The following is a 23,345-nucleotide window of genomic DNA, read 5'->3' on the forward strand; positions in this document are numbered from 1 at the left end:
ACATTCTACATCTTTATCTTGGAGGCTGATAGCGTACTTTAGCATAATAAGGCATTGAAAAGTCATATATTAACTTTGTGTAACGAAGAATTTCCCAAACTTACTGAATAAGGACTTTTTTTCCCTTCCAGGGAACACTTCCTAAAACACCATAAAACTACTTGTTTGCAAAACATGCTTTGGAGCATTAGCCATAGTTCAATCTCACCACTGAGCCTGAGGCCATTCAAATTAACTCCTTCCTATGACAGTCCTATCTATAGCTAATATCACTATGTGCAAACACCTTTATATAATGTCTAAGGAATAGTCCAAATACATTTTGGTCATTCTGTAAAATTTTTTCATCAGATCTTATAACCTTATTATCAGGCTAACTAGCTGCTCAAACTTGTCCATGACCTAAAGACAAATTCTTGTAACTCTGTATCTAAGTATGATAGTACTTGACATGTTTAAAGAAATATCCCTATAAAAAAAAAAATATAGTAACTCTCCCTGGTTTTTCTAGATCTCATTGCATTAGTTTCTATGACAGCATCATTTCCTTTTAAGTGCTTTAGAATTGTTTTGCCTTGGTTTTCCTAGGAAAGTCAACAAGAGTTAGGAAAGAAATACACTCATTTTCATTTGCAGTCATCCCCTTCTGAATAGGAAGCAGCATTATAAATTAAATTGTGCAAGTACTAGAATTAGCTGTAATCGTGGAGGATATACAAATTAAACGAAATTGGCTCTTCACCCTCCAGTTTAAATGAAGTAACTGAAACCCAAGAATTAAAAGTTTATAATAAAAAGGTAAAGTGATAGGAACAGAAGAAGAGCAGATGCAAGCTAGGCAGCAATGGGCAAATGATTGAAATTTCAAGCTAGTTTTCTTTTGTTAAAAGCAGCTTCTCCAGTAAAGAAAAATTGATTAATCAGAGAAACTGACAAGGATCACAGGAACCTGTTCAATTTCTCTTAGCAGCCAGCTCCATGTGTTAAAGACTTTGAAGCAGAAAGACACTGATTATCAATTTCCTACAGAAGCTCTTTACACCAGGAAGAGGGAGTGGGGGTGGAAGTTGACCAAGAGGAGAAACACACACACAGACACACACAAAGTGGTGAGAGGGGCAAAATGAGTGAAAGATTTTAAAATAGAAGTGTTTTAGAACAGATGGGAAAATAATAGCACAAAGAAAGCAAAGGCTAAGGTGAATTTATAATGTGGAAGAATATGTCCTGCATCCTTTGTGATGCTTTATTTTTGCTAGCTAAAATACGATGTTCCAGAACCTACTGGAGCATCCAACCTCAATTCTGATAAGCATTAGCTTAAGAATGGGCCAAACATCCAGGAGACAAGAGAAAATTTATAGCATGATATACACAGCAGAAACTGATAGCAGTTTAAATATATGGTAGGAATAAAATTAATAACACAGGATTAGGGTGGGCTGTTCCTGGTGGCTGTGTTGAGAAAATGAGTAGGGTGGCCAATAATTTAAGTGGGCATGATATGAAAAGGTTAATTCAGTTTGAGTATAGAGGGGGAATCTCAGTGTTTAAAGAAGATTCATGGGTGACAACTAATAAATATGTGGATAAGCAGATAATGAATGAACCACTGTTGAGAAAGGAACATTTAAAGAAGGTATAATAAAGGCTGTTTCCTTTCATATTAAATGAAAATTGTTCCTTTAATATAGGTTTTTATTATAGGTATTTAATGCCTATAATGCCAGACAGACCTGCAGTATATTTGCCACTTAAAATTAGGTCAGCATATAATCTTCTGAAAGTAAAAAAGGAATATATATCTTTGTGTATCTCTGAAACCAATTTGGGGATTTCAAGTCAAGAGGGGCTCCTGGGAACTCCATATGTCATACAAAATTTTCAAACTCAAAAAAAGGACTGTTTTTACCTTTTAATATCTGCATCATTTTCCCTGCCCAGAATGCTTTTTTACTCCTTGCTCTGTAGCCAAACATCTTCCTTTCTAAAAGAAATAAAAACTCACCTTCTCTCAACTGCAAATAACACTGACGGTTACTTAATATGCTTTGGTTATATATACAGATTCATCAGAACTTGTACAAACTGATAAATTTTAATAATTATTTCATGGCATTTTATTAAATTTAAGAAACTAAATTACAATTTTAAATAATATATTTTAGAAGTGAAGGTCATCTCTAAATATAGTTAGCAGAATTGAATTCCATTATCACCTAGGAGAAAAAAATACTAACTTGCCTATAAAACTGAAAACTAGCCAAAGATTAAATAATGACCTTCTAAATTTTTATACAAAATAAATACAACATACCAATCTTTCTATAGTTAGCATGTGAAAATAAAGACATAGTAACATGATTCTGTTGTTTTTTTCCTGAATTTTTCCAGATGATAAAATTTTCCAATTTATAATTTATCTTCCTATTATAATTTGATTAGTATTAAACTTCTTTAATTTATAATTGGCAATGATTTGACAAAGGGAATTGAGAGCTATTTTCCCCATTTGCAAAGACAAATGTTAGGCAAACAGCATAAAAAACAAATGATTTGGGCTTCCCTGGTGGCGCAGTGGTTGAGAGTCCGCCTGCCGATGCAGGGGACACGGGTTCGTGCCCCGGTCCGGGAAGATCCCACATGCTGCGGAGCAGCTGGGCCCGTGAGCCATGGCCGCTGAGCCTGTGCGTCCGGAGCCTCTGCTCCGCAACGAGAGAGGCCACAACAGTGAGAGGCCCGTGCACCGCAAAACAAAACAAAACAAAACAAAAAAACCAAATGATTCAAAAATAGCATTTGTGGACTTCCCTGGTGGCACAGTAGTTAGGAAACCGCCTGCCAATGCAGGGGACATGGGTTCAATCCCTGGTCCGGGAAGATCCCACATGCCGCGGAGCAACAAAGCCCATGCGCCACAACTACTGAGCCTGCGCCCTAGAGCCCGCGAGCCACAACCACTGAAGCCCATGTGCCACAACTACTGAGCCCACATGCCACAACTACTTAAGCCCATGCACCTAGAGCCCGTGCTCCGCAACAAGAGAAGCCACTGCAATGAGAAGCCCGCGCACCACAACGAAAAGTAGCCCCCGCTCACCGCTCACCGTAGAGCAAGCCCATGTGCAGCAACAAAGACCCAACGCAGCCAAAACTAAATTAATTAATTAATTAATTAATTTTTTAAAGATACTGTATTCTACATTGAGTATTGTTAGTCTATGTTCCTATTTTTTCACAGTGAAGACAGAAGATAAAAAAAGAGATAGAGGAATGGGAATGCATGAAAAAGGAATTTTCATTTGTCTTCTTCTGCTCATTGCTATATCTCACATATTAGGTGTTTAATAATTATTTGTTGAATGAATTGATGGAGCTAAGTCCTGATGAAGACTGCCTACCACCATGATCCCCTCTGGAAAGTGATCTACCTGCAGAAGCTCACCCCTGGAAGAAAGACCTCGGCATCAAATCATATCATATGCCTGTCTTTAATTCCAAAGCTGCTTTATCTGATTTGCCTAAATTTCAGGTCTGTGTTCTTTTAGGTAAGGACCCTAGGCAGCTAATCAAGACTGGGCTCTGATCATTAAGATCTCAAGTACAGATGATAGGAAGTTGTGCGACATTTTGAGATTATAAAAACGGCAACAGCAACAATTACTGGTTGGACATGAGGGCTAAAGAAGACTCATGAGTCAGAAATGACACTAACTTTTCATATCCAAGTAAACCAATTTGATGAAAAGTTTGAGATGGGGATGGGTGAGAGAGGCACGTCCTCCAGACTGAAAATCAGTATATATGAAAGGAATTGTCACTGGTGGAAGTTCTACCCAAGGAAAGAAAATAAAGTTCAAGCCTTCTGGACTTAAATAGAGAATTAGACACAAAGGTCCTTCCCCTCCAATAAACTGCAGACATTTTAGACTTAGCAAACTGTGGTAATAAATATAGCACAGAAGCCACCATCTTTTCTGCTAAGAAAAAAGGGCGGGGACAGAAGCCCCAAAGCATCCTGGGCCCACAAAAGCAGAATGCGTAACTTGATGCATAATGAACATGTGAGAGTGATATTCAAAGGGAACTGAATATAAGTTGAACACTAGGTTTTCTTAAAGAAGAGTTTACATACACTTTCTTGGATAACATTCATATCTTTTTATGCAATGGAAGATAGGAGAAAATGTTCCTAATATATTATACTTTTTTTGAATGTTCAAGAAATGGTTTTGAGTATGAATTATGAAAAGCATGCTCCCATATACTGCATGAAATACAAAATTTGGTAAGACAATTCAAGAGTTTACAATTTAGTCAGAGACACAAGACAACAAAAAATGTAAAAGAAGACAATCTATGACAAACGGAGTTTTGGAGTTTATAAGAAGTAAGCAAGCAATTCTAGCTAGAAGGATAAGGAAAGGCCTCAGGGAAAGAAGGATCTAAATTTGGGGCTGGATTCTGAAAGATGGCAGTGATTTCCAAAAGTGACTGTAGGAAGGAAATTAAGGGAAAGACAGTATTATCTATGCAAAGGGGAAGAGGCAAAGAAGTGTAGGGTACATTGTGACTTGACAAAGCAAACAACTTAAATAAGTATGAGAGGAAAGACAGAAAAGTAGATTCAATCAGGTCATGAAGAGGTAGGATGCTTGGCTAAAACGTCTAAATTCTATTTGAAAACAAATAGCCAATGAAGCTTTGGGGAGAGGGAGTACTTTAAAGAAATTCATAAATAGCAATGTTTAGGGTGAGGACCAAGGATAAACCTGCCTGATCTCAAGCTGGCCCAGCCCTGGCTTGAGTGTCTTCTTCCAGCACTGGTCTGCCATGCCCCTTACCTGCTGCTTCCACCCAGCAAGCACCTGGCACCCTACCTACACACTGGCCTTTAGAGGCTCTTTCACCTCTCCTCATCTCTGCACAAGTATAACATGAAATGCCCTCTCGGGCTGCCAAGTTCCCAGGTATTTCCAAGGCCAATCTCAAATGGTCTCTTCTTTTATAAAGCCTTCCTCACTACTAAAAACATGGGCAACTCCTGCCTTATTGCTCTTATGCTAGCACTTATCACTCTGTGGTAACTGCTGGTCACATACACAACACACACAACACACACACACACACACACACACACACACTCTAACTGCAAGCTTCTTAAAGACAGGGACTGGACATTACTGATCTTTGTAATCCTAACACATTGTAAAGCTAATGTTCATTTTCCCTCCTGCCTCTGTACATTCCCCCTTTCTCTGCTGGAATATTCTTTTCCTTGTTCTTTGACTACTCATTTTTCAACACCCATCACAAATTTACTGCCCCAAAGAAGCCTTCCTGATCCTGAAACTAGGTCAGAACCGTCACGGTTATATACTTACAGCACCATGTACCTTTTCTTCATGGCACTCATCATGGTTTTTATTTTACTTTCATTTATGTGATCTGATTGTCTGTCTCCCCTACTGTTCTTTAAACTCCGTGAAGTCAGAATCAGAATCCCTGTCTGCTTTTGGCTCATAATTGAATCTCAATCACTTAGCATAAGTTACGCATATTAATATAAAATTAAAACAGCTAAAAATGTGGCTGGAACCCAGAGATTCAAGAGCACTGCTCTGGAGTCATACTGCTGGCTCAACTGTGTGAAATTAGGCAATTCACCATTCTAAGATCATTTCTTTCATCTTAAAAATGAGACAACAATAGTAACTATCTTTCAGAGCTGTGAAAATTTAATGGATGTAAAATGCTTAGCACAGCACTTGGCACATGCAAACACTCTATAAAACTTACATGATACTATTATCATCATTCTGTTATTGATGTCCTGATCACTATCATTGCTACAGTATTGATTGGCTATGGCTGAAGGGTTCTCTTGTGTTGGCAGAACAGAAGCCTTGTTACAGGGGAGGCATACCAGTGTCTTTGGATGATCCGGAGTTAGGATCAATGATGGCAAACTGGGGTCTATCCCCCGGGAATGGTAGTAGTGGGAATTTAGCATTAGCAAGAGGCTAAAACAAAACAAATATAAACGTTTGTTGATCTGGAAAGGGGGTAGACTAATAGAAAGGAATATATGATTACATTCTAACTTTCTTTTTCAAGTATTCTATCAAAAGATTGCTTATACTTATCATTTTTATATTACTTTAAATATGTCTGCAATTATGTCGTATTTTTGTGTTTGTCCTTTTAATAAATAACATTCAAAAAACTCAAAATATCTTTGGTTTATTCCATAAAACGTAAGTATTACACAATATTCATTTTTATTATCTTTCAGACATAAACTATAACTTCTAAAATCCTCTTTAAGCTAATTGTGAGATTCCATGACCATTCTGCTTAAGTTTTTCAAACTAGGGTCAGTAAGTATGAGAAACTTAAACCAACACATGTGGAGCTAAGTAAAGGGATTGCCCTTTAAGATGAAGAAATGCTAGCGCAAATATCTACAGCACAAAGAAACTTGGGCCCTTCAGCAATCTTACACTACAGTTTATAGTGTTTACCACACTGAATCTGCATTTCCTTACTCATCCTGAAACAAACAAAAGAAGGAATTTATGAACAATCTAAGGAAGTAAATAATTAAAACATTTCTAGATCTATCAATATCAATTTATTTTCATTGTTAGCCAATTTTATGAGTTAGTTTGTGGTTTAAAAAGCCTTCTAGGCAAAAATATGCTAGACACACAAACATTATCTTTAGATGACAAATGATATTGAGTAAAACATTTCATATAAACTTTCTTTGGAAATTTAGGAAAATATTTCAAATAATCAGTAAGTGTTTAGAAATGTTAAAATTACCTAACCATCCATGGCTTTTTTTTTCAGAACTCACACTCCTCTTCAAAGTTAGGAAAATTACTGGCAACAGCCTTTAGAAACAGTATAAAAGATTTAGCCAAAGCTAAGTAAAGAGAGAAAAGTGGTGAAGGACTGAATTTGACTTTGTTAATGCCTAAAACGGACAAAGTAGACTTCTTTTTTCTTAACACCACAATATCCAGCTGTACCAAAAATGCATTCGAAATTAAAGTTTGATAAACTCTGTTATTAACCTCTTCTCAACTACACTCTTCTCCAAGGGATGATACTTCTGCTAAAGACAGACACTTTCTGCTGAGTGACTGCTTTTTTCTGGTATCTCTAGAGCTAGGGCCCCAGGCTTCCTTCCCGAAGGGGAGTGGGGGAGGGGAAAAGGGGGAGGCGGACACTAAAGAGAGAGACCACTTAAGGCCGTAATAATTCCCGATGGCAGATCAAATGATGTTAGGGCAGGAATCATTTGGGGACAATATAATGCTTTAATAATTGGGGTAATTTATTTTTTCAATTTACAGCTAAAAATGGGAACATATACATATGTATCAAAATAATGAATTCTATTCCATAAAATCGTACTCTGAAAACATTGTCCCATGTCTTACAAGATTTTCCAAAAATCATTTGAATTTTGTAAATTCGAATAATTGAATACATGTTGAACACTGAATCTCATAGGAAATTCTGGATTACCTTTAGGAATATTAATGATTTAACAGTGACCAGATACTTTTAAAAGTAAAGGCAGAGAGTAAGGAAAAGTGGTCAATAACTAACAACTTCCCAAACATTACTTATTAAGATTTCTTATATTAGAATATCTTTAAAAAAATACCCAACCCTAAACTAAAGAGCATGTACTGAAACAAATGTCCATATTTACTTGGTCCTTCAGATATTTCAACAATTTGAAAAATTATTTCCCATTTTTTATAAAGTTTATTTTAGGGGAAAGAAAATTTAGAAATCAAATCATTCACTATCATTTATTTATAGTAACCCTCATGAAAACAAGTAGCAATATCCCAAGTGGTATTACTCCCCACAAATGAACTTTGTACTTCTGACTAAACATGAAGACACTTAAAGCCATGTAAATTCACTTAACTACTCTTCACACAAGTTAAAGAAAACTTTGCAGGAGAAAAACAGTTATAAAGGGAAAAGCACCCAACTTTTCACTTTCTAATATCATATTTTGTTAGAAAAAAAAAAGCATGCGGTACACAAAAAATCTGGTAGTAATTTTTTAAAATTAGACTTTGTTTCTTAATCTTTTTATTTTAAACTCAGAGTGACACTAAGATACTAAATGGATTATTTCAACAAAAAATGTTGGTACTAATTCAAATACTTAATAATAGATTGCTGGTGTTTTATGAATACCTTGCTATCCAAATGTTAAATGAAGAAGTATCACATATTTGAAAGATTTAGTATCCTAAACCTTTCCTCAAAGCAAAATTTTAGTGGCAATTTAAACATTAAATAAAATATCAATAAATATTTGAAAGTTAATTAATGAAATATACTGAAGTTCAAATACTCAGTTGTAAAGCCCATGCAAAATAAATCACTTACTATACACTTTAATGTCAATGAAAACATGAAAACATGACAAGCACACTGCAGACTTCAAACCAGATCCTGGTTATTGAAAAACTGATAACCCAGTGTTATTAAACTTAAGTAGCTTTTCTGTATATCTCAACAGATTTTTCATATTAAAAAATCTGAACTAACCAAGTTATCTTGGATAACAGCAAAATCATTGGATTAAATATCATTGACTTTCAAGATGTATAAGACTATTGAAAATGTAAGAAACAATGCTTTTTATGTAAGAATTTATTTTACTGAAACACAACATTTTAAATAAAAATGCATACAGGATTTTAAAACACAGTAGGATTTCTCCTTAGAAGTCTTTTAAAAGTACTGACTTGCAGGGAAATATCATGTGTCAAAGAACATTGTATTTTAAAAATCATTGACAGGATACTTCTTTTAGAAGTACTGTTTTTCAATATATTTTATTTATTATTTGGGGACAGCTCTACTGTTACTAAAACAGAATTTAAATGTTTGGGAAAACAGCTTAAGAACAAATTTAAATAATTTTAAAGATTAAATATTTAATAGTAAATTATAACATCATGACTAAATCCCCAAATTGGGACTAAGCATCAACGTAAATATTCTAGGAGCTGGATAGCATTTTCTCCTAACAGCTAGCTACACCACTTACTATTATAGAGAGGTGAGAGAGAAGAGGAGCAAAAAGAAATACATCCAGTTAGTTCCTTCTTATATGTACATGCAGTTCTGTAACACATTTTTTTCCTATCAGCAAATTTTCCTGACTAAAATCATCCCAAACACCACTGCTACTTTCTTTACACTGTGAGTTCTGAGAAATAAGCTACAGTTAAAAAAACTCAAATGATACTACAAGATAACTGAGAGAATAACGTATACACTAAGAAACTACCATGATATAGATAAGATCAGTTTTATTTTAAAAATCTATTTGGTAACCTTTTTTTGGCTTCCTAAAAAACTGCATGGATGTAATATAAGGTATAGTTGTTCAAAACAAATATTTTAATGCATAAAACACATGAATTAAATAAGAGGCACATTTCAATAAATATTTCATATAAACATAACATTTGCTATGTTATGCATTTTGAGATTCACTTCAACCCTATCTGTAACTAACTAAAAAGGAAGTCACATGACTTACACAATGAAAAAGAAAGAACAGTTTTCTTTCCCTTCCTTTCTACAGGAAGAAACAAAAGCTTGGTATTAGCAATCCAAGGCCAACGGGTGGGGCCTGCAAGCCAAAAGGCTGTAATGGATTGAGGTTAATCTTAATGGACGCCCACTTTAACCTTATGGAAGCATCAAAAATGTGAAAACTGCAACCAGCGCTTGCATAAAATAACAAATATTTAATGTAAATTAGGTTTTACAACTAGAAAATTCTACAGGGACATAATTCAGCTTATAAACAACGGTGCTGTTTTTGTTGGGGTAAAATCACCTAACTGTGATTCCCTGCACAGATACACACACCATCCCCCCACTGGCACACAGATACTTCACAAGCTTCTTGAATAAATAGGAGTATCCAATGTCCAGGGTGATGGGTGGTCCTGAGGTCCTGAACCAGAGCTGTATACTTTTAAGGGATGCTGAGATAAGAACAAAGTGTTTTGTGTTTGTTTAAACCTGGGTCTATATTTAAAGTCTTTACACCATTATTGATACAGTTCATAAACTTGTGCTATAGTTGATTCAGGAAAATTTTAAGTGTCAGCATAAATGCTAGAAATTAAGCACATCAAAACAAAATACTTTGGGGCTTTTATAGATTGAATTCAAATTAATAAATTCAGTTTACTTAAAAGTAATCACTACATTTCAAAGGTGTTAAGTCTCAACCTGAGACAGAATATCATCTCACCAAACTTTCACTACCAACAGGATGCTTTTCTAATATCTAATGAAATAGCATTATTTAAACAAAATTACATACATCAAATAACCTGCAGTGGCATGAAAAACTTCAAAAATAGTGAAATTAACCCATGTGAAGTCACAATCAAGCATCAACTATTATGCCCATTTTTATTCTCCAGGCTTTATTATAAGTCTAATATAAAGAGATTTTTTGCAGAGCAGAAAGGCAGGATTTACAAGTGGCCCAAGGAAAAGATAAGCAATGAATAGTTCTGACCCCGGCTTCTCTGGCTTGATCAAGTGGGTCTGCAACCTGAGCCAAAGGGCGCAAATTCCTCCCCATTCAAAATTCTTCAATGGCAAGGGGGAGGAAACAGTGAAAGGGGCAAACATGCAAATCCAACTGTCCTTAGATTTAGTATTCAACTAAAAATTTTAATTAGAGAGCTAAAAAAAAAAATGAGGTCAAGACTGTAATTAAATTTCTGACTCATAGTTTAACCAATCCTGAAAAGATAAGTTTTTTGTTTTTTGTTAAAACTGAAAAAAAATCATTCATTTATCCTTTTAAATGTATGGCTTACATTGAACTGTGTTAGGTGCGTGTCTCTCGTATCATTTAATCTATTTAAAGGAGTTGCTGAAAAGTGGAATTAGTTTCCAAGCACCAGTGTTTCCATATTGTAAGCAAAATGATGTATTATTAAAATTCTGGCTGGGAAAAAAGTTGATAGAATTCATTCATTCCAAGCTTTACAACACATCAATGATCTATTAAGTATTTAAAGTGATAGATATAACCTGTGTTGTCAGACTTCTGTTACAAACTGAATTAAGGATAAAGATAATTCATTTGAATGAAAACACGTTAAGATAAAAGGATTTAGGAACTACTGCATCTAGGAACTTTGTAGCTACTAACTGTAAAGACCTAGGGAATTGCTTACAAAGCTTAACAAATGGTCATGAACAAATCATGGCCAAATTAAAATTAATTTGAAATTTACATAGAGTATTTATATAACATAGAACAATAAAACTGAAAAGAAAAATTTCGAGTTATTAGTAAATTAAACTTACAAGATTTTGAAATAGAAGCTAACTTCAAGGAACAAAAATAATAAATTTCAGTGAGGTTTGATTTTAAAAAGTGTTTTATAACAAAAAGTTAGAGCAGCTGGTAAAAAATAAGCATACTACTAATAGCACAATAAAATATGATTCTCAGCAATGGTAAAGACAGTTTAGTTTCTATGCATGAAATCTGAAACTATATAAGACTGATGAGAAATCATTGTATTTAGTTCAAAAGTTTAAAAACTAACATTTATTTTTTCATCATAATTATCCCCAAATTATGGGTAGAGAGAGAAGCATAATTAAACTTTGTAAAAAGAAAGTGAGTAGTACATGGGGAAAATGAGCCTTTGCTTCATACCTTGTATGAAAAGAATGAGAATTGGAAAAATCTTATTAAAAAGTTTGCCAAAAGGAAGTAAACAGGAAGAATATATAGCAATCTGGAGAGCAGAACTCTCAAATCTATCATCAAACAATGCTTTACACTTAGTATGTGATCAACTAAAAAAATAGTTGAATAGATAAATTATTGAACCAGAAGTTTTTCTAGAGTTACCACTTTCTTAAAAGTTAATACTTTTATACAGCAATAAGCCTTCTTGCTGATTTAAACCTCTAAGAATGTTTACACAAAAACTCAGTTGAGACAGAAATTCATTAAATTTCTGACAAGAAATAAGAATATCAATAAGCCTAATTATGCCCTTTAGGTAAGCAGTGAGTTTATGTTGTATGAAAAAGTACCATTAGGGTAAATGAAATTAAGTTTGAAGATTAGTGAAATGTATGCTAATTAATCTCACTTTCACAAGCACAGAAACTACTGGTGAAAAGGTCATTGTCGAGCAGAAATAACTAAAGAGAAACAAACAAAAACATGAAAATAAGTGGATTGTATTTCATAAAGGATAATGGGTTGTAGCTTATATCTAAATAGACAAAGTTAAAAGAAACAGGTCAGTTAACCAGTTAATATGACATATCAATATCATATAGGACAACTGTGCCTCTCTTCTTCAAGGGTGACTACAAATGGGCACAAGGGAACTTTTTTGGGCTGATGAAATGTTCTGTATGATGACTGTGGTGGTAGTTACACAATTTGTGAAAACTCATCTCACTGTATACTTAAATTTGGTGAACTTTATTCTATATAAATTATACTTCAATTAAGTTGACAAGGCAAAAAAAATAAATGACATGAGCTTACTATCTTTTAAAAAACCTGACAAAGGTTTATAATGGTGAAGGTATTAATAAAAATATAGTGCTTGAAATGAAGATTAAAACTAAACCTGGATCATTAGAATTCTTAAATTATTTTCATGTATGATACCTCAGTTGACCCTTACCCCACTCCTCAAAAATAGGGACGGCAAGATATTATTGCCACATTTTACACATGAGAATACTGAAGCTCCTTGGAAGCAACTAGCCATAAGTAAGAAACCCACCCAAGTGGCACAGCCAAACCCAAACCTTCATTTCTGATATTTTCTCTCTCACTCTACCACATGATATCTCCTTTGTAATAATAATTATGTACAAACATCGCTGAGTCCTTACTATCTGCCAAGCTCTGCGTTAAATGCTTTACATGTCTAATAACATTTAATTCTCATAATAACCCTATACAAAGTGGATACTTTTTTGTCCCTTCCCTTGTAAGATGCTGAAACACTGACAAGGTAACTTACTTCCCCTAGAGACATATAATAAACTGGGATTTGAACACTGATCTATTTGACCAGATTCTATACCACTGTATCATATCTCACAAGTATTAAGTAATTATTAATAGAGCAATAGGTATTAAATTATCACAGCAGGTCTATTTAAGACAATATTTCATATTTTTCCCTTAGCCTATACTGAAGAATACAAACTGAATACGTATACCTGAATACATAGGTAAAAATCTCACGATGAAACAAACTATTAAAACAAAAACATTTGCATCACAAAATTATGTCCAAGTCTCAGTTTATATCCTGATGTGTTAAACAATAGTAAACAATACTCTATACCATAAAATTGTAATAAAAAGCCTTATAGTTCACTGTAATTAAAATTAAGCTATTAATATTGTGCAATACATTTTGCCTAATTTTAAAGAGAGCACATAAAAGATACCAATTTCATTTTCAACCACAAATACATACCACTGATAAAAACTTATCCCTGATTTTGTTGTGGCAAAAAGACTAGTTTACATTTTAGTTTATTTATTCAACACATACCTGCTAGGCAGTTTATATAATGGTATCTCTACTCTTCACAACACCTGAAAAGTGAGGTATTATTCCAATTTGCAGCTGATTACAGAAAGAAACATAAGACTAAAGCTATCAATTATCTATAAATCTTATTTGAGACAGCATTTCTAAACTGTCAGATATTTAGATATGGGAAGGGGGGCAATCATCAGATAATCTTCTAATTTGTTGCTAGACAGAAGATAAAATTAATCCTGATGTATCAAAATGCAACATAACAAACATTTTTATTACTCAATTAATAGAATACTCTTTTAAAAGATCATTTCTCAATGTACCCCACTGACCTACAATGTATTTTTTGATATATTACTGTTATCAATTTTTTTGATATTAGAAAATGTTACCACATTATTTTAGATAAGAATATAAATCATTTAAGTTCCTCATGGGCTGTATATGTTACAATGCCATAACCTCAGTAACTACATATCGAACAAGCTGAAGTTCCAGTGAGAAATTCAGTGAGGAATATCTCAATATTTAGTTCCAAATCAAGTCTACAAAATATCATATTTAAAGTAATAAATTTCCAGTTGAATCAGAAATATCCTTACTTTACTTGTTTAGGTTATACTTGGTTTAGAAATAAAAATACAGTACACCATATTTTTAACTAGTAACTTTTAATCCCAATACCAATAAAACTTTTCAGTTAAGGTATACAAAACTATCTGCAATAGTTAGGTAATTTCTGAACAGGATGATGAATTCAACCAAACCCTTATTAGGGTTCCTTGCTGTCCAAAAGCAACAAAATTTACCTCGAAGGACTTCCATGTTGAGTCCAGGTAACAAAACAAGTTTTTAACTTCTTATGAAACCCAAGAACTCTGAGATGAGTTAAAGACAGGTTAAAGATATTATGCTAAATACTCATAAGTGGCTTGTCACATATTTGTTTAAAAAACAGTTCTTGAATTTAACACCTTCATTTGCTGTGAATGGTCTTTTTAAAAAAGGAGAATCAAAAATAAGAGGAAAATATTTGAGTTACATCAATACTCTTTAAAATGAGGAGTGAAGACGATGTCTTAATTATGTACCCAATTCACATTTCATGTTTGAACTGAACAAGGATATCTTTTTAGAAGTATTCAGAAAAGTTCCTGAAAATGGATCAGTATTTGAAAACCAGAAGGAATGTATCCAATATCTTTTAAGAAAATTAAAGTCTTATACAGTTTTTATTTAAATGCCTTTAGATGTGATTTTATGATTAAATAGCTTCAAAGCATTTCATTTGGGATTCTTCCAAACTGGTCATGTGGGCAATTCATCTTGAAAATTTGGTAGCTTTAGGAACCATTTTCAAAATATTAAAATGCAGAACTCACTAACAAATGAGGTATAACTGTTTATTATCACATTTTTAAACTTCCAAGATTTCTCTATCTAAATATGTTGGGGTTTTTTTTTTTGATATTGACATTTTCAACAGCCCCAAGAAAAAAAATAACCATATCTATTCTGAGTGTGAAAAATGTTTTCACTCTAAACTATGACAAAAGTAATATGGCTAATAAATTGGTAGTTAAATATTATGAAAAGCCCTTAAACATGAGCATATTGGAGTAAATCAGTTTTCATAATTGTGTAGCTAATTAATGTTAAAAACTGAGACATGAACTCCATGCTACATCAATTGAACGGTGTATAACACTTCAATTTTCATGTATTTAAATATCAGTCATCTCCAAATGTTTTCATATCCTATACTATTAATAAAAATGCTTTAAACTTATCTCTTATCTCTTCTATTTCCATTACTCTTCTGAAATGTTTTCTGAGCAAAGTAATAAAAAGAACATAAAATATATAAAATCTTTGTAATATAGACATTTGTATTCTCATAAAGATCAAACCATAAATCAGAAATAAAGAGCAAAAGAAGAAAACATCAATACCTGAAAGGTAATTGAAGACTTAAAAACCAAATTAAATATTTAAGCCAACTGAGTAATAATAGCTAAATTGCAATCATTTTGAAATTACTCTTTCTCTTTGAAAAAGAATTCTTACATAAACTGTGAAACAAATGAAACACATTTATGTTAAAAATTCTTTGTGGAACTTCCCTGGTGGTTAAGAATCCGCATGCCAATGCAGAGGACACAGGTTCGAGCCCTGGTCTGGGGAGATCCCACATGCCGCGGAGCAACTAAGCCCGTGCTCCACAACTACTGAGTCTGCGCTCTAGCGCCCACGAGCCACAACTACTGAGCCCACATGCCACAACTAAGGAAGCCCGCGTGCCTAGAGCCCGTGCTCCGCAACAAGAGAAGCCACTGCAATGAGAAGCCTGTGCACCACAACGAAGAGTAGCCCCCTTTCGCGGCAACTAGATAAAGCCCACGTGCAGCAACGAAGACCCAACGCGGCCAAAAATAAAAATTAAAAAATTTATTTTTTAAAAATTCTTTGTATCCTATTTGATGGCAAACAATCCCAAATATATAACCCAACAAGAAAATATTATTATGCAAATGAGCTGTAGAGAGAGTAATAAGGAGAATGGATTCCAACCCTCCTCTGGACAAAATAAAGTTCAAATGATCACTTTTATCTTATTGGTTGAGATAATGACTTTAAAAATAGATGTCAAAATCTATGTAAAGAAAAACTTACATAATATCAACAGGTAGTTATTGAGTAATATTGACCTTCTCCATAAATGATCTAGTATTTAATTACCATGTGATTCATTTAAAGTATCATCACATATATAAGTACTATTAAAAGATTATATTTCAGAAAGTTGCCAGAGACCTTTCCAGGTAATTTAGACATGTTACCCCACAATCTAACGGTGGAGGCAAATTTTTAAAAACTTAGTAACAATAAACTGATAGGGGTATTAATTATTAGCACTTACAAAATAATTGTATTCTAATTGGTGAAATCAACTGAGTTAAGAACCTAGACTTAAAATCTGAATTAATCATCTACACTCTTACTACTCAGTGTTTTGCACTGGATGCTTAAGTAAGAAATTCCTACAAATTTATCCTACTTACAAACTAAATCATCACCAAATATTTTAAATACTGAAAATTTTAAGGAACACCTCAAAAACAGTGGACTGTGACAAAATTCACAACTATAATATCTATACATTTTTGTTAAGTTTCTAAAAATACTGAATGCTATCAGGGTTTCAGTATTAACGTATCCGAATACGTCTATTCATTACAAACCCATAAAAATACAATCATTTAAATCACCAGTTAACATTAGAAAATCCAATGAAGACAGTCATTTTAAACCAATGGTCACATACCATCCTCAAATGGCAGAGTCTCACTACATTTATCAACAAGTCTGAAGAAAGAGAGAGGACAGCACCTAAGTCTTGGGCATGTTTTTGAGAAGTTGGTGGCATTACAGAAACCAAAAGAAAGTTTGATTGTATTTTTGCCAACAAATTGTAAATAGAATTACGTAACCATAAATGTATAGCTCTATTTTAAGAACACACTCATATATTCTCTTCATTTCATAGCAACGGATTGTTTTTGATGTGCAGTTCTTTGCAATCAATATTTGTAAGGAGAAAAAAATATCTGGGTGCCTTGGCATGAATTTTTAAATATTATTTTAAAGAAACTAAAATCATTTCTTTTTTTACTTCCCCAAATATATACTATTAAAAACATGTTTTAGAATATTTTTTTAAAAATCCAATGACACATGTACTTCTAAACAGTCAAAAAAACCCGCCACTACTTCATATGTTTAAAATAATAATTAGATGTCGCTCTAGTTGAACATATAAAATTCCTAATTATCTATGATGCCTATTCTTTCATAACTAAATAGTATACACACATAATGGGGAAAAATCTAATTTATAATTATACATAAAATCTAGTATGCTTTCAAAAATGCTCATACGGTAAAAATGGCAGCTAAAAAAATAATTTTTAAAATGTCTTAAAAACTTCTATAAAATGGTCCTGAATTGCAACCTGATTGTGTAAGTGATGCTGCACACATTATTTATGACCATCAAATTGTTACTTGTAGCTGCTTTGCTAAAATCAGTGGGATCCTGCCTTCTTCAAAACAATTATTCATATGATTTATATGCAATTTATATAAGCTTCAATATAAGACAGAAATCCCTTTACCTAGGCATCAAAGTTAAGAAGCAAAAAAAAAAAACAAAGAAAAACAAAACAAAAAACCCAGCAACAACAACAACAAAGCAACTGATTCTAAATAGTCTTCCCTAGGAAAAAACTGAGATATATTTCAAACAGCAAATACTTTAACCATCAAAAACTGCCCTAAAATGTCACTTTCTAATTTTAAATTTAAAGATTATTACTGCCCTATTTTTTTACATCACAAAAATGCTAATACGTGAGTTTTACTGACTTTTTACATACTTCTTCCTAAAAATGTATCCAGATATATTCTTATGAAAAATACAAATACATATTTTTTGAGAGAATTTTTTATCACACACATCGTTTTAATACTGTTCTATTAGTAAATACATGATGTGTAACAGAAAATTTAAAGTAAGTCTAATATGAATAATCAATGTTTGTACTCTAAAACTATTCACTATGTATATAAAAAAACTTTTGCAGCAATATAGCATTTCTTAATTCAGTGGATATGGGAATGTTTATCAACATACAACCATTAAATAGCTTAAAATTGGATGTCTCATTGTTCTAAACATTAATATCAGTTAATAAAATGTCTAACTATTTGAATACATTAAAAGGTAAACATAGAAAACCAAATTATAACAAGGCGTGATCAGACAAAGAAGAAAAGGGCTATTTTTTTTCATTCATCTATAAAACAAATTTATGAGATTGTAAAGAACATTTTAACAACCTAAAGAAGGTTCAAAGCAGGGAAAGCAGAGGCCTGAGAGAAAATGGATTTGTCAATGATTTCAGTCATTCAGTCTAGGGAGGAGAAAAGCAGAAAATGTGGCTTCATTTTGCCATATAAAGTAGGAGGCATAAAATCCAGTAGCCTGTCTGTGGAGTTCTATTTATGTATTTAAACCCTGTTTCAATTCACAGATTATGCTGATCCTTCCACATGTAAACAGCCAATAATGATAGCCAGGCCTTTAGGAAAGGAAAACACACACCACACAGCAAGGTCAGGAAGCTACCAAGCACACAGGACAACAGATCAAAACAGAATGGTTTCATATGTTTCTATTGTTTATATACTTAATTTGAAGATGATATTCCTTAGGGGGGAAAGGAGGTTGTAAATTATTACTAAGAACATGCAACATACTATCAAAACAGAAAATTTTTATGCAAATATACTAAATATTTATTTCCTGCATGTATCTATGTCAGTCAACCTGTAGGACTGATATGCATTCATTCGATTATTTTTAACTTAGATGTCAAGCTAAAATAAACCTCTTTAGTCCTAAATCCCTTTACTCCTAAGAATTCATTACAGATAATTTGTATTTCTCTAACTTCTTTCGATGAAATAATCAAGCTTGCAAACTGTAAATACCTTTTTTTTTTTCCCTTACTATTAAGAGATTAAGCACAACAGAGGAGTGAAAGGGGGAGAGGTATTAATTTCCTTGTTTCTGGGTAAAATTTCTTAAATAAGAAGCAATGACATTCTATTTGGTATTGAAGCATCTTAAAAAATTACAACACAATATAAGCAACAGTGGAAATTTACCCCAAGTAGCCCACTAGCACATTTTAAACATACAAACTAGAGCCGCCTCTGGCCACATGTTTTTTTGAGTTCAGTCTCTTAAAGAGACAGTATCCTTGGACCTATGCCCTACACGGAGCACATTTCTAAAATGTTTGATTACCAACAATCCGCTCTTGCATTTCTTCAAATCCATACTAGGCCAACAATGTTCTACTCTATTTTACTGTGAAATCAAATTATTTTAATTTGAATCTACAAAAGACTACCGGACAGACAGATATAAAATAATTGGGGAAGCTACTGTGATTAGAGCTGTCTAAAATAAGGGGACCTACAGATTTCTTATAACAGCAAATTGGCTTAAAAAAAACAAAACTTAATATGATCACTGTTTCCTCATTCATTTCCCACTCATTCCCCAGGCACAGGCCACATAATGTATCGTAACCGATAACACCAGAAGCTACACTACGGCAATTTCGTTGTCGAAAGAAGAGGGGAACTTGCTTAATCAAGTCAACCACCACCCAGAAGTGAAATTTCAGAGATTTCATTTTCTGTTTAGGAAAAGACACCCAGGAAGGTGCCCATGCACACACCCTAATAACTGTATTCACTCGTGACTGTAAGGAAGATTTTGAAGGGCACATTATTGTAAGCCCACTGACAAAACTACCGGTCAGCTCCTCCACTTGAAAAAGGTGAAGACGAGGAGAAAAAACCAAAACCAAAACCAAACCAAAACAAAACACAAAAACAGTTTGGCTTACTTGGTGTACAAATACATCGACTGGAATATCCAAGGGGCTTCCCTCTCGGTTTATCATGGAGATGAATCCAAATCCCATTCGCACGTTGAACCACTTACAGTGGCCAGTTCCGTGCAAAACCTGGGATTCCTCCTCTGCCTGCTCCGGCAGCTTCCCGGGCTCTTCTCCACCACCTTTGCTTGCCCCGCCTGAGTAGAACAGGACAAAAAAGTCAGTTAGTCAGTATTGCCATACAGTTCAGTGAAAGGAAAAAAAAAAACTGCTTGGGAGTGGGGGTGGAGGGGAGAGGAAATGAAAGAAAAAAAAAGCTATTAAATGGTTGATTCCTTCTTTTATTCGGCAGAAAATATTTTAAATTAAAGGCTTAAAAGGGAAAGTGGGGGAGGGAGGAAGCCACACTGTTCTATCGATCACAACTTCCACGTTTCTGTACATACGTGTACGTTTTCATTTAACTCTGTTTCTCGGCCACATATTACAGTACAGCATGCGATTATTTTACTTGCATGTTGCTGATTTAACACTGATCCCATTTACAAAGAGAAATTTTCAGCGAAACTAATTCTCTCCGGCGTGCCCGAGGAGGAAAGAGAAATCGTGAAGATGGTTAGAACTAGTTAATGCACATGCGGCAGCAGTGAATCCAGGGTTATTTGCAATGTGCATTCCCCTCCCCCCCAATAACTTTCAATTAAAGTTGGGGTGGAATGGGGGAGGGGGCAGGTGTATAAAAGTTTTCTTGGGCTCACTAACTGAAACTGCGCTTAATCACACTCAAACAATTCAAACAATAGCCCCCTGAAAGCTTTTCAAGTTGTGAATCAGTGTGGGCGGTACAAAACATTTTTGGAGATCTATAACAATAGGTTGCAGAAAGCCCCACTGCGCGATGGGGGGTGGGGGGTACTGCTCAGTATTGGGGTAAAAGGGGAAGGGGGGACGGGCAAAGAAGGGTGGGAGAGGGAGAGGGCGGGAGAAAGGAAGAGAGAAAATCACAGTAAAACAATAGAAAAGAAAATTAACCTTCGGCCATGTTGCCCCACGGGCCCTCTGCTCCAAACTCGTGAGATGAAAACTTTCCCTTTGCAACGGAGTGATCTTCTGCATCAATCTAACATCTTGATTTTGTGCGATCACAAATTTAGCTCGCATGGTCTAATGTGCTTTCCCTCTTTTGATTTTTTTCTCTCCTCTCTCCAGTTTCTGGCCCCCTGAGCACACGTGACTTTGTCAATTACATGCTTTCTTGCTACTAATTTCACCTCGGATCCTTAAGGGGCTGGCAAGAGGAAGAGATAACCAATCGCCATTTCATCTATGCTGACATCAAAATAATTTATGAATGAACACGAAAAACTCAAACATGTTATCTTAAAGACAATTGGGGACGCTTCTTTACGATAAATCAGAATGCCGATTTCGTGCTTTTACTTAAACACAATGGAGGGTCCTTGTGAATCGTCGATTTAGAAAAACGGCAGTCATATATGTGCACACGCGTGCCTTACACACAAGCCTGTCTAAATAATCTCATTTAAGGGGAAAAAAGCCATTTAAATAAAGCAACCGACGTTACGCTTTTTTCCCCCTAAGAATTCAGATGCTCCGTTAACAGTAAACCTGCTTGGGATGCAAATTTCATATTTAATTCCATTCTTAGAGGAAAATATGTAATTTACAAAAGATCTAATTGAACCTAATTACACACCCATGAAACTTTAGATAATGGTAACCTACACCTACAATAAGAGAAATGCACACAATTACCTGACTGTGACCTGAAATTTGTTTCAAATTTAAAATAAAATGCTACCGGAAAAATCGCTATCACCTTCTTGTAGTCAAATTGTGTTTAGGTTTACCATTTCGGAACATTTTGGAGGGGGCTGGTAAGGAATTGTACTTCACAGGTTTCTCCGCCATCTCTTTCCGGGGGAGGAGATGTGATTAATGACTTCCTAAATAACAGCCCAGTTTTCCAGCCTAACATAGAGTGAACCTCAATCAGTGGCGATTGTTCCCCAAGAGCAAGGCGACGTAGGGCAAGGAGGGGGAGGGGAGCGCCAGGCAGGGGAGGTGAAGAGGAGCCGCCAGCACAGGCGGCTGCGGAGCCAGAGAAAGAGGTGGGGGAGAAACAGCGGGCGCGGGCGGGGGGAGGGGGTGAAAAAGGGAGGCAAGTGGGAGAAAAAAAGGTAAATTTATATCTTATTGACCGGACCCTGACATTTTAAAAGTCCACTACCAGGGGACAGAAGAGTTGAATAAACGAAAACTTAATAACGGGTTAGGCTCCTACCGTCCCTTCCCCGGCCAGCCCCCTGTTTCAAACTGCTTACCCTTTACCTTTAAAATTGGTTCAAACGATTGTTGATTACTAGATGCTGACACCAATACTGCCTCCCTTATCGACCACTACAGTAAATGTTATAGATCAACTAGAAATGCTGGATTTCCTTTAGAATATAAAATAAAACCCGTCTTTGAAACATTAAAACGCACCACTACTCTTCCCCCACCCCACCCCCATTTTCTTAAACAAGCAGTTTACCGAGAAACTGTACAGATACCACTTCCCTTCGGCAAAGCTACGGAGCTTACCCTCCCCCACTATACCCGCAACCCCCCTCCCCGTCTCTCCAAACACACTCCTAACTCTAACATTGTTTCACACAAACTAAAACGTAGGGATTTTGACCGAATCTAAAAGCTTTTGAAAATTCACATAATGCACCTATTTACACCTCCTCCCCATACTAAACAATGAAATATAAATTTATACTAATTAGCTCAGATCTGAAGTAAATTGATGTATATAAATAAATGTTATTTTCAGCTGTTTGTGGTAAAAGGCTTCAATCGAGACTGATTAACTTGAAAAGATTTTTCGTCTGTTTATTTCTTTTGTTGTTCCTCAAGAAAGGAGGCAAAGCTTTCTCATTTTATTTACTTTGTGTGTGTGGGGGGGGGATAACCATGTGCCAGCTGGTAGGGAGGAAAGAAAAAGTGTAAAAATGTAAATGATTCTGCAAGAGTCCCAAAAGCTGAAGCTCTCAAAAAAATTATTTACTAACAAAACACTCACTAGGCATTACTTTAATAGTAGAAATCAACTGATTACACTGATCTATAATGAAATAACTTTAACGATGGTATTCCAGGTTAAATATTTTGAATAACAGGAAATAGAGAAACTAATTTGAATAAGTTGTTTTTTTAATATTTTAAATGAAAGAACTAC

The 23,345-nt window shown here is 34.6% G+C and overlaps 1 protein-coding gene across 2 annotated transcripts in view; it reads right to left on the reverse strand.

The window, feature by feature from the left end:
• LIN28B (lin-28 homolog B) overlaps nt 1-23,345 on the reverse strand; it is a 123,203-nt gene that overhangs the window by 94,922 nt on the left and 4,936 nt on the right. Inside the window, exons 1-2 of one of the 2 annotated variants that reach the window (XM_067702954.1) lie at nt 21,131-21,140; nt 20,108-20,295 (exon numbers count right to left, since the gene is read on the reverse strand). In XM_067702954.1, coding sequence (XP_067559055.1) covers nt 20,108-20,295; nt 21,131-21,140 — 198 coding nt within the window. Of the gene's footprint in view, nt 1-20,107; nt 20,296-21,130; nt 21,141-23,345 lie in introns of those variants that run through there. The other variant, XM_067702953.1, reaches the window with a different exon arrangement.

Source organism: Pseudorca crassidens, chromosome 13, assembly GCF_039906515.1.
Source record: "Pseudorca crassidens isolate mPseCra1 chromosome 13, mPseCra1.hap1, whole genome shotgun sequence".
NCBI classification, from domain to species: Eukaryota; Metazoa; Chordata; class Mammalia; order Artiodactyla; family Delphinidae; genus Pseudorca; species Pseudorca crassidens.